This window comes from Enhydra lutris, unplaced genomic scaffold, assembly GCF_002288905.1.
Source record: "Enhydra lutris kenyoni isolate GAN:26980312 unplaced genomic scaffold, ASM228890v2 scaffoldscaffold6, whole genome shotgun sequence".
Taxonomy (NCBI): domain Eukaryota; kingdom Metazoa; phylum Chordata; class Mammalia; order Carnivora; family Mustelidae; genus Enhydra; species Enhydra lutris.
In genome coordinates this window covers 20988642-21000716 of record NW_019154090.1, presented here as the reverse complement: position 1 = coordinate 21000716, position 12075 = coordinate 20988642, and the positions used below count along the sequence as shown (strand labels likewise).

The 12075-nt window shown below is 55.4% G+C and overlaps 1 protein-coding gene across 1 annotated transcript in view; it reads right to left on the bottom strand.

Moving 5' to 3' along the window:
• Positions 1-3847: 3847 nt before the first annotated feature.
• LOC111141771 (transglutaminase 2) overlaps positions 3848-12075 on the bottom strand; it is a 32751-nt gene continuing 24523 nt past the window's right edge. The window contains exons 11-13 of the mRNA XM_022494576.1: positions 7643-7803; positions 6469-6605; positions 3848-5673 (exon numbers count right to left, since the gene is read on the bottom strand). Of these exons, the coding sequence (XP_022350284.1) occupies positions 5526-5673; positions 6469-6605; positions 7643-7803 (446 nt within the window). The 3' untranslated portion in view covers positions 3848-5525. The remainder of the gene's footprint in view (positions 5674-6468; positions 6606-7642; positions 7804-12075) is intronic.

Below are 12075 nucleotides of genomic sequence, written 5' to 3'. Positions count from 1 at the left end.
GGGATCAGCTGATGGACACTTGGGTTGTTTCCCCTCTTTGGCTGTTGTGAATAATGCTGTCATAATCGCTCATGTCGAGTTTGTTGTACGGCCACGTTTTCAGCTTTCTTGGGTGTATATGAAGGAGTGGAATTATTGCTCCTATGTTTGTGAGCCTGGGCTCCTGGCTCTGCCTTTCTCAGACCTCCAGGGTGCTGATGGCAGGGAGGCTTGCCACTCCCGGTGCCCAGGGTCTGGGGACCCATTCCTCCCTTCCACTTTGCAGAGTTTCCTGCAGGACACGTGGGAGAGCCAACTGGATTCTAATCCCTGCTCTCTGCCAACAACCGGCTGAGCTATGTTATGTCTCTGAACCTCAGTCTTTCCTCCTGGGAAATGGGATGGCAATCCCTATGGTCCCTGCTGAGGGTGAGCTGAGGTCATAAAAACACAACTTGTGTCCGTTCATTGGTGGCTGATGTGCCAGCAGAGGAGACACACAAAATCCCTCGTAGTTACACAAGAAGCATCTTACTGAAGCCTCACAATAGCCCTGAAAGGAACACCTCCCCATATCCCACCTCCTAGGAGAAGAAAAAGAGAGAACTCTGGAGGCCAAGTCCCTTTTCTCTATCCCCCTTTGGACTTAACCTTAGAACTTTGGAGTACTCTATCTTTTGAACTTTCATCGCAGTAAGCCCTACAGGCAAAAAGAGCACCATTGAATGTACCTGTACTGATCTCCCAGATGAAGAAAATCAAAACCCATCCCCATCCCCCCGAGCCCCCTTGCACTCCAGCCCTGTCTTCCCTGCCAGGGAGAACACAGGTGAGTTCTGCCCGTTCATGAACTTCACATGAGTGCAGTTCCATAGTTCACAGTCTTTTGCGTTTGTCTCTTTTGCTTGACGTCAGGCCTGTGAGATTCATTATGTTGTCGTGTGTCGTCGTAGCTCCCCTGTATTCAAGGCCATGCAAACCATCGGTGTTTTCACTGCCTCTGTTTTTAATGGGTCTCATTGGGCTTTTCTTCTTGAAACAGAATACAGGGTCTCACACTCTCGCGGGCGTGTGTGTCTGTGCATCTGTCCAGGCCTGTGCAGGAGGGAAGCGGGGAAGCCGGGACAGCGTATGTGCTGACCCAGTCCTGGCCCCAAGGTGCATGGGCTTCGAGGAGGCCACCGCCTGGCCCTCCTCCCGAGGCCCCTCCCTTTGACTCTGTCAATGTTCTGTTATTCTAGGCTTGGCTTGGGGCTGAGGGGTGAGCTGGCAGGCATCCTAGGTAAGCAAGAGCAGTGGAAGAAGAGAGGGACTTTTAGGGGTGGGAAGATGGACCCAACAGGTCCCCACTGAGGCCTATCGGGGCTTGTGTGGAGGGCGCTGCGCCATGTGTCCTGGAGCACGGTGGGAAGAGGGTCCGGGTGGAAATCAGGCCTCGCCAAGGCTAGCCTCTGTGCTGGGGAGGCCAGGCTGCCTGGGGGCCAGTCCCAGCTCTGTGACTATAGAATCTGTAAAATGGGGGCAACAAGCGGATAAGGTTGTCCAAGGAGGAAGGAGCTCAGTGCACAGAAAGTTTCCTGAGCCTGGAGTGAAGTTGGCTCTTAGGATTATAATGTGTAAGACTCAGGTAGTTTCTGTCCGTCATTGCATTTAACCTGCATACTGGTCATGGAAGGAGACACCAAATCATCCCCATTCAACAGATGAGAAAGCGGAGGAACAGAGAGGTTGAGAACCTGCCTGCAGCCACACTGTGAGTCTTTGGCAGGCTCGGATCCTGGGTCTGTTTGGCTCCAGGCCTCTGAGCCGCCGAGGAGCCAGGCACAGTTGCCCTGACCTGTAGGGACCCAGATTCATCCCTGCCCTGGTTTGGGGAGCCAGAGCTCAGGCTCATTTTCTTTGTCTGGGCCTCTGGGAGCAGCAGGGCCTTTGTCCTTTCTGGGTTCCTGGCGAGTGGGCTCCTGGGGGTGGGACAGATGTGGGGGCTGGTCAGGAGAGGCCTCTGGATCTGCTCAGCATTGAGGAGGCAGTCAGGCCTGCAGGCAGAGTCAGCAGTCCTGAGTCCACCTGGGGGCACCCTTGTAGGGCGCGCGCCCTGACTCTGCTCTTGGGGTGCTGCGCCGGTCAGGCACACAAGCAGCTACCTATGATAGACCCAGGAGAACCAGAGGTGGAAGCCATTGGCCGCAGTCCAGGAAGGCTTCCCAGAGGCGGCCTCCTTGGAACAGGGTCTTAAAGGCTGATTAAGTGTTGATGAGGTAGAGAGGACGGGAAGCTGTTCTTAGCAGAGGGAAGAGCGATAAGCATCAGCTACTCGACTCCATCCCCACGCCGTACCCTTGCTTAGCCATCCATTTTTCTTGGGGTGGCTGGAAGCCTGAAAGTGATATTTTCCAGAGCCCCTTGCCAGCTTGTTTCTGGTTAGGCTCTGCCAGTGGGGAGAAGGGAGGGGAGGGGAAGAGCTGCCAACCGGCCTCCAGCTCCTGCCACGGCCTGGGCCCGTCGACTTGGGCAGACCTCAGCCATTCCAGCAGCCCTGCTGGTTCCAGCAGGTAGGTGGTGAGCACTGGCTCGGCTGGGGGTTCCCAACTATTCTGGACAGCACCTGCCTTGTCACTTTCTGTCTCCCTTCTACTCTTCCTGCACGTTGGATGCATTTGGAACCCATGTCCCTTGTCTTCTCGGCCTGAAATGGCCCAGGGGTTTCTGTTTTCCAGCTGGTCACTATTGATAAAATGTTCAGTCCACATAGACCAGGACAAGCTGCAGTTTTCAGGGGACAGAAGGCTTCAGTACCCAGAAAATGCGATGTCGTGTTTTCATTTTGATTTATTTTCTTAAGTGCATGTCAAGTGTTTCAACAAGAGTTCCCCGAGGGCAGAGGCTGTCCTCCATTGCTTATTCAATCAACAAATATTTGCTGATGGCTGGTCAGGGGGGAATGAGGTGAATGAACAAGTTCCCCTACTTTTACAATCCCAGTCTAGAAGGCTCCTATGGCTGTTGAGAACCTGAAACGCAGCTAGTCCAAATCGAGACAGGCTGTTGGTATAAAACAAAGGCCACGTTTCACACATGTAGTATGAAAAAAATGTAAAAGATCTCATTTCTTATCTTGATTACATATTGACATAACGTTTCACACATACTAGGTTAAATAAAATACGCCATCAGAACATAATTTACCCATTTCTTTTTACTCTTTTTAACACGGCCACTAGAAAAACTTAAGTTCCTATGGCTTTGCATGTGTGGCTCGAATGCTAGCTCTCTTGGACAATCCTGGGCTTAGGGGAGCTGAGCCGAAACATCAGTGTATCATTTCAGCATTTATTTTAGTCTATTTAAGAGACAGAATTCAGATGGGATGTTCTTGGGGACTTGAGACAGGATGAGAAGGGGGACAGATACAGCAACGTGGAAATAAAATTCACAGTGATCAGTGTTTGAGTTGGTCCATGTTCCAGCGGTCTGGGGGGAGCTGAGAAGAAATCTAGAAAGGCTTCACAGAAGAAGTGACTTTGGTGTTAAGCATAGGATGAGTAGGAGTTTGCCATATGGATAAGGAAGAGGAAGAGCACTCCAGGCTCAGGGCAATACCGAGGCAAAAGCTAAGAGGTTGACAGGTGCACAGGGCATTTGAGGGATTCAGGAATTTGACTGTGATCTAAACATGACTCGTTGGAGGAAGGGGCTAGAGATGGAGCTGGACTGGGTAAAAGCTTGGATGCCAGTTAAGTTTGGACCTGGGGAGGGGGAAACTGAGGCTGTGGACTCTCGGGCAGGAGGAGGTGGCTGGTTCCAATGTGAGTACGTTCACCCACACACCCTCCTCCAAAGCGGAAAAAGGACTAGACCAGACTTTGTTTGAATGTGCAAAGCAAACGCTTTTATTTCGGTGCTCACTCTGTGGCTCGAAAATGCATCTACTGTCTGCTTGGAATCCAAAATGTTTACAGAATCATAGAGAACTACTGCAACCTTCGTAAGAACATACACAAGTTGGCTTCTTTGGGGATCCTTCCCAGTGCAAATCAGAAAGTTCTATGTGTGTCTGCATGGCTTTCCCCAAGTCCCCCTCTGAGATTTTGGGGGCCCTGGAGGCTGTGACCCCGCCCCAGATATAGCATTCTCCCTCATCCCTCTTCCAGCCCAGTCATGTGGACAGAGAGGGGGATAGAGTCAGAGATGACAGCCCTTAGGTTCTCGGAGCTTAGTCAGGGCTGGGGCTGTGTTTCTGGGCCCTAGTCCTGCAGAGAGGGGGCGGCTGAGGTGCTAACCTTGTTAGTGACCAACACAGGTGGCTAAGGCTCTCGTGAAGTCTAGGCATTGCAGTGGGCAAGTTCATGGGTAGGACAGGGGCCTGTGGAGCTCTCTTCCCCAGAACTGTGGTCTGAAGGAAGGTGACTGGGCATGGATAGGAGACACAGTTGGGACTGGGGGTGGGAAGGTGGTCATGGTCAGAGTCTCGCACTCAGAAGCATCTGGATCTGTGGCCTCAGGCTGTGGGAGCCAGGGATGAGGACTTGCTGTCATTTGCAAGGCTGGGTCCTATAAGCATTGGAAGAGCAGAGCTGAGAGGGCCTTACTTGTGGCTGGGTCAACACCCCATCGCCCAATGAGGAATCTGAGGCCCAGAGAGGGGAAGACAGTGACCGACTGGACTTGGGGCTCAAACCCAGGGCTCTGACCCCTCCAATCTCCTCTCCACCTCACCCCAACTGCCTCCTTTCTGCTCAGGTCCCAAATGGCCTCTTTAATATTCTCAGGTCGGGGCTGGGACCATGAACAAGGAGCTGGACTCGGAGTCAGAAGTCCTGGGTTATGTTCTAGAGCTTTCCTACTACCCAGCCTTGCAAATATCCTGCTGGTGCAGAGAGAGCCTCCCCTCCCTCCTCCAAGCCCCAGAGTCTTCATCCAGAAAGCAGCTCCTACCCTGCCGTTTCCCACGGTGACTTAAATGGGTTGTAGTCGTGTGAGCACTAGCAAAGGCAGGGAAAGTGTCCCGCACATGGCCGGTGCCTCACAATGGTGGCAGGGGGGATGACTGGGCCAGGGCTGCTGGGATATGAGGGGACCTTGGGTCTGGCCCTTCCCGGGACTCCACCTGTCCTGGCTCTCATTTTCCCAAGGGCTCCTGGGGCCTGTGTATTGTCTGGGATCTGGTCAAGGGGCATACCGTCTCTCTTCTGCTGGCTTCAAGGGGCTCTGGAGTAAATCAAACAATATGGTGGGTGGTCAGTGGTTTCCAATAGCATCTAGGTTATAAAGGGAGGCCTGGGTCCCTCCTCCCCGACCCCAGACCCAATCAGCCAAGGGCAGTGCTCCCAATGGGGAAGCACAGAACATTCTTCACAGTTAAAGGGAGATGGGAATCCAAGTTCAGGGGCACAAGATAGGCTAGGAGTACATTCCATCCCAAAGAGCCCCCACAGGCTCTGAGGTCTGGGGCCAAGAGGGGGCAAATTGGCGCATTAACTTGGAACAAAAATTGGGATCAGGTTAGGGGCTCTGAGCTGGCTGAGGCAGGGCTGGGCACGTGGCCTTTAGGCAGGACCAATGATGACATTCCTGAAGCCTTTCACAGACTTCAGCTTGTCGCTCTCAAAGTTCACCACCAGCTTATGGCGGCCCACGTGGCGTGGCATCAGATCCACCCTCACCTTGACCTCCCCCTCTGCCACGGCATCCGGGCTGCGGAGAGAAAGAGCAAGAGGGTGAGAGGAGGGGCCCAGCCTGGTCCCTGCAGTGGGGTCAGACCAGGATGACCAGGGACCCTGGCACAGAGCTGCTGTGCGTGCACAACGTCATGTGACAAGAACAAAATGGGCCGCACTCACCACTCTCCAAGGGCCTGGGGCAATGTGCCCTCCCTCGTGCAGAGTGTTTGTGTGTGTGTGTGTGTGTGTGTGTGTGTGTGCACGCGCACGTACAAGTGGACACTGTGCTTGGGGATAAGAGTGGGTACACTCAGGGGACTACATGTGTGAAAATGCACTGAGCCCCACATACACCATTTCTGTTATTCACCGGATGTAAGTTACAATAAAAAAGTTTTAAAAAGTATCTATGCTTGTACTTGTGTGTGTAGTAGATGTGTCTCTCTGAGGACACAGCCACAGGTGCCCCCTCGCACACACTCCAGATGCGGGTACTTGTGTTTACACGAGGATTCGCGTGTCCAGAGGCAGGTGCTTAGGGACTGAAATGTGTCAACTGCTCTGGTTTGGGAAGACAGGTGCTCGGCGCGCTAGCTGCGCGGTGAGGGTGCTCACGGAGGATGCGCGGGTGGGAACCGTGCCTAAGGGGGCGGGCGAAGGGTCACAGCCTTAAATTAAGGCAGGCGTGTGGGTGCGTGGGTGGGAGGCTATGGGAGGGAGCTGCCAGCCAGGGTTTAGTGCCTGCGGGCAGCCCCTCCCTCCACCCGCCCGGCTCTGTGCTCCCAGCTCCCCCCCCACCCCGCCCCCTGCTGGAGGGACCGGCACTTACACGTCCACGATCTTCTGCTCATCCATCAGGCCGGCCCCCTCCATGGTGAAGGTGCAGCCTAACAGCGGCTTGGTGAGAGGGTTCCGCAGGGACGCCTCCGCCACCAGCTTGCGGTTCTGCTTGGGCTCTCCCAGGATCTGGAAGACAAGACGACAAGAGGGACAAATGTCAGGGCGGCCCTGAGGGAGAGGAGCCTAGAGCCCCTCGGGGGCAGGCAGGAGCCCCGCGAAGGCAGGACGGGGTGTGGGAGGCATCTCTGTATTTGCTGCAATTTGGCCCCGCTGGGCATGATTGCTCCCCACCTCTGCACCTGTTTCCTCATCTAGGAAACATGTTCAGGGACCTGCAGTGAGGTTCCACGTGACTGGGGGGATGCAGAAAGTGCCTCCCTTGTTCTAGGGTCTGGATGGAAAGATCACAGGCTTTCCGGCCAGGCTGATCTCTACCCCTTCCTCACTGTGTGACCTTGGGAAAGTAATGACCCCCTCTGAGCCTTGGTTTCTTCTTAGGAGAGAAATGCCTTGCTGCGGGGCTCTCATGAGGATTAACTGAGCTAACACAGGGGTGCCCACTCCTGCCCCCTCTGCTCTTTGCCATTTATTTCTAACGCTGCATTTGGGATTCTGGGGCTGTGGCTCGCTAGGATGCCGATGATGACAGTGATAAGAATAGTCAGCTACTGTGAGCCCTTATAAGGCACTTCCTTGGATGTACATTTCATTCCTACAACACGCCTAGGTGCTAGGTATGTAACTCCACCTTGCACACAATAAAGTGATACCCAGAGGGGCAGAGTGACCTGCCCAGGGCTACCCACACACAAACTCAGGGAGTCAGACTGCAGAGTCTGTGCCCTTAATTCCTTCTCCTCTTCCTGCCCCACCAGGGCCCCAGGGCCTGGATGGAATCCAGGCAATCAAGGGTCCATGATTCTGAGATCCCTAAATTCCACCTCCCCATCACTCTGGAATTCTAGGATTCATTCCTAGAGGTAGGAGTCCCCAATCCTTCCAGCTTCACGATGCTTTCCTTCAATGAAGTTAGGATTTGAGGAAGCCTGGGGCATCAAAGATCTGGAGGGGGCCAGGCTGCTGGTATGTACATGGGCGGGGCAGCGGGGGGCTGTTCTGGGACCCCGCCCCTGCCACCATCCCTAGCCCAGCCCATCCCTTACTCGGATCTTGATTTCTGGATTCTCCAGGTAGATGTCCCTTTCGGCCAGCAGGTAGCTGTTGGCAGCCGGCTCTATGAGGAGGCCCCGCACCTTGATAAGGTTTGACTCGGTCAGACACTCACAGTACTTGTCATAGAGGATTCGGAGGGGAATGCTTTTCTCTGCAAGAGGCGAGAGGGAAGAACACTGTGATCGCTGAGTCATGGCCCCCACTTCTCCCACGGCATTGCCCCGAAGCACCGAGAGGGGAAAGACTGTGCTTGAGGTCACATAGTGAATGAACGGGCAGATCCCAGGCCTCGCCCCGGCCCCCATTTGTCCTGGCTTGGGGGTTCCCAGGGAGGAGCCTGGTCAGGGAAGTGCTGGAGCTCCAACAGGCCTGGATTCTGATCCTGCCTCTCTGCCCTTTGCCAGCTGGTGATGCTGAGCAAGTCACTCCACCTCTCAGGGCCTCAGTTTCCCCACATGAAGCTGGTGGGATTGTGCCCATTTTACAGATGAAGAAATACTTCTGCCAGTAAGTGCTCAGATCAGGAGACCTGGTGTGGCTCGGCCACTGATTGACTGGCTGTGTGAGCCTGGGAAGGTCACCTCCCCTCTCTGTTTCTCTTTTGTACCCTGGGAATCTTGCACCTGCTGGGAGGAGCTAAGACCAGGGGTCACTTCAGAGCAAAAGCCACATAGTGATGAAGAGATGAGAAGGGCCAGCCCCTCCCAATGCAGAGAAGCAAAGTGTGGTTTCTAGCCCCATTTTTCTGACAACACTGTGGCACGAGGGCACCAGGGGTCAGCTTGCAGGAGGCAGGAAAGAACAGTGCAAAGAGCACAGGCCTGAGAATTAGCAGGTTGGGCCATGGAGTGCTTGTCCACACCGTCGCAGAGTCACTTGGGCAAACCCCATCTGGAAGGTTCCTCGGACCTCCCCTGTCAAACGGGAGTGCTGGACGGCCAGTCTTGGGGCTCAGCGGGGCTCAACCATCCCCGGATCATGATGGGAGGAGCCTCTTTTCCCACTATCTGTCCCCTCCGTCTCCCATCAGACTCCAGCCACTCACCTGACTTTTCACATATCTGAGGGTAACCTCATTATTTGCTCATTGTTTTGCTCTCAACCCACTCGCTTTATACTTTTTAACCTTTTCTGCCTGGGCACACTTTTCGATATTTGCACCAAACCAGTCTCATTTACTATAAATAGAAGGTAACTGGCAAAAAGAAATACAAAGCCAAGTCACTCTCGCTCAGTTCCAGCTTGATATTTTTGTCTGCCGAGGGCTCTGGGCTGAGATCCACGAGGGGTAAGGGTGCTGGGCCTGTAACTGCCCCCGAGGTGCTCCTTGAGGGGCCCATCTGAAGGACGGTGAGGGCCTGGCGGACAGCCAGCTTCTTGCTGCTGGTCAAGGTCTAAGCCCCAGCCGGCCCCGCGTCCCAGCGGCTCATCCCCAGGATGGCTCCGCCACAACCTCTGAGCAGATGACATTGGGGAAGAAAACCCAACCTTCTGCCAATGAAGACAGAAAGGAGTGAAAATCCCCAGGTCAGGGCCTGGTGGAACCGAGTGGAAACTGGCCAGCTACACGGGAAAGGACAACACTGCCCTCCAGGAGCTTAGAGGATGTGGCCCCAACTGTTGACTTTTCCAGAAGGCTGAAGTGAGGGTGGGGCAGGACCTCTGAGAACCGTGGTCCAACGGCCAGGGACCACAGCCTTGGTTGAGAGAATAGAACCTGTGTGGTCAGTCCCAGTCGTTCCTTAGGTGACTAGTCCTGTTCTAGAAGGTGCCATGGGTGTGGCCACAGAGGCCATAGTGGCTACAGTCCCAGTGACCCACCTGGAGGGGTGAGGGGAGGAGAGAGAGGACGGGTGGGGCAGGAAGGGGAAGGGAGAGAAGCAGCGCAAGGAGGCAAGGGTGGGGATGGCTCCCTGTCCTCGGCCTGGTTTCCTGTCCATTAGCACATTCTGGAAATTCCCCAGATCTTATCATCAGAGAATAACAAGCAAGCCAGCCAAAGTCTGGGGTCTCGGGGCAGGGCGGGGCGGGGGTGGCGGGAATCATCTATCTGAGGCTGAGCTTGGCATTGGAGGCGCTGGCCAGCATCCTAGACTAGCCCCACCTTGCAGCCCGAAGGCAGCACACAGGACCTCTGCCCTCCTCTGCCCTCTCTCTGCAGGCTGTGCCCTTCATGGGTCTCCGAGGCAGGAGGGACCGCTCTGCGGTGAACACGTCCCCGGGATGATGGGAAACACCGACAGGCTTGGCTGAGCCTCTGCAGAACAACGCTCCAAGGGCCCAGATGGTAGCGGCCTGGCAAAGGGTGACTCAACAGGAAGTTCTTCTGGCATCGCTGGCCAGGGCTGGAGTTCACCTCATGCCACACATTCCAGGAAAGACAGTTCCTCCCTTTGCAGCGGTTCTGAACATGGGAAGAACCTGCTGGTACACAGTCACACACAGGGGCTGGCGGGCTCTTCAATCATGAACCAGCCTTCCTGCAAGGGAGGAACCTGAGGCCTGGAAAGGAGAGGACAAATCCCCAGGAGCCCACAACCCATCGACAGCATCGTAGGAACTAGAACTTGGGTATCCTGGCCGTGGCACAAACCCGTAGGAATGGACCCCTGCCCCTGACACCCGGGACCTGGATGCGGAGGTGACAGCTGGGTCCTCTGCATGCCATCGAGGTTGGCAGGGGCTCAGGAACCCCTGGGCCCAGCACCGAGACCACCATCTGGCACAGCAGGTGTTCAGGACAGATTCTCGGGGATTCTCTGCCTTCCTATGATCAGGCCCCATTTTATACTTTCCAGATATTTCCCGAGTGCACAGTCTCCTCCAGTCCTCCCAGAGGCCCATCAGGAGGGTGTGCTGTTGCCCCACTGAATGATGGGTGTGATTCGAGGATCTGAGTGCAAGGTCATGCCGCCCAAGTTTGTACATTCAGAAGTGGGGCAGGGGGCAGCGGCAAAGCCATGTCTGGATGGACTCAGAACGTGTGTTCTCGCAGCCCTGAGTGTTGGGGCCCTGTCCTGGTGCCACTGGCTTTGCCCCTGAGGGGCAAAGGGTGAGCATGCAGCCCCAGGAGTACCCATGGGGGACCCAAGATAGAGAAACCAGGAAGGAGGCCGTCTATACCACAGATTCCAGGCCTGAAACCCAGACAGGCCTTCTGAGGAACTCCAAGGCCATGGCCCTCCCACCAGACACAGGGGCCAAGGGCAGAGGCAATAAAGGGGAGGAAACATGGGTTTGACAGGCAAGAGTAGGGGGGCCAGGGGAAGGCACACAGACTCCACAAACAAGAGCCCTCCCCGCCCTGGGCCTTTCCACCAGCTCGGTACGTGAGCATGCTGGCTCCTGGATAGGGGGCACCTACACTGGACACAGCCCCTCCCCACTCCCCCCTGCCAGAGAGTCCTAGGCTGTCAGGTCCTGACTGCCATGGACCTCACAGGCGACACTGAGGTTCAGGGAGGCAGCCATTGGCCCAGGTGACCCAGGGAGTGGGACGCACCTCTCTGAGGCTCCAGGGCCAAAGAGTGTCCACACTGCCCCTCAGAGGACGACCAGAAGGCTCCATTACCAAGACCCCTTTGCCTCCTCAGGCCGGAAGGCTGCCACTGCACCAGCCAGGATCAGGTGGCTGGGGGTGGGGGTAGAGGGCAAGACACCAGGCTCTGTGCTGCCTCACTGAGTTACCTGAGGGGCCACAACCCCCCTCAGGGCCTCAGGCTTATTTTCAGGAAGATAATTGGGTGCAGTGACCAAGCCAGGCAGGGAAAGAGACCAAGGAATGCGTGTGTGCGGGTTTCTGACCACGAGGCTTGAGTGATAGATGCTCTTCCCTGGGGCTGCAGATCGGGCCGTCTACTGACATCATTTTGCCCCAGAACAGGGCAGGAGATCTGCCTTACAGGGAGGCCAGGCCAGGCGCCAGAGCCAGGTCAGAGGAGAAAGTCGGGGGTGGGAGGAAACACTTCCTCCCTGGGGGCCCTGCCATTCTCCTCTCCTGTTGCCCTCAGAGCTACTCTGCCCAATAGGGCAGCTTCTTGCCACATGTGGCTGGTTAACTTTAAGTGGAATTAAAACTCGAATTCCACAGTTGTGCTCACTTCATTTCAAGTGCTCAACGGCCATAGGGAGCTGGCCGCCAGCGACCGGACAGCGCAGACGCAGAAGGGCTCCTGCATGCCGAAAGTTCTATGAGCAGCACTGACCTAGAACCCCTTCTCTCTGAGGCCGAGTTCTCGCAGGGGCTGTGGGTGGAGGCAGAGGGAAGGAATGAGCTGGGAGCAAGCAGTAGCACACCCCAGGAAGCGGTCTGAGGTCACATGGAGATGACATGGAACAAAGCAGTACGGCTGCTAAGAGCGTAAGTTCAAGTCTCAGTCCTGTCCCTTCCTAACCGTGTGGTCTTGGGAAAGTTGCTTAAACT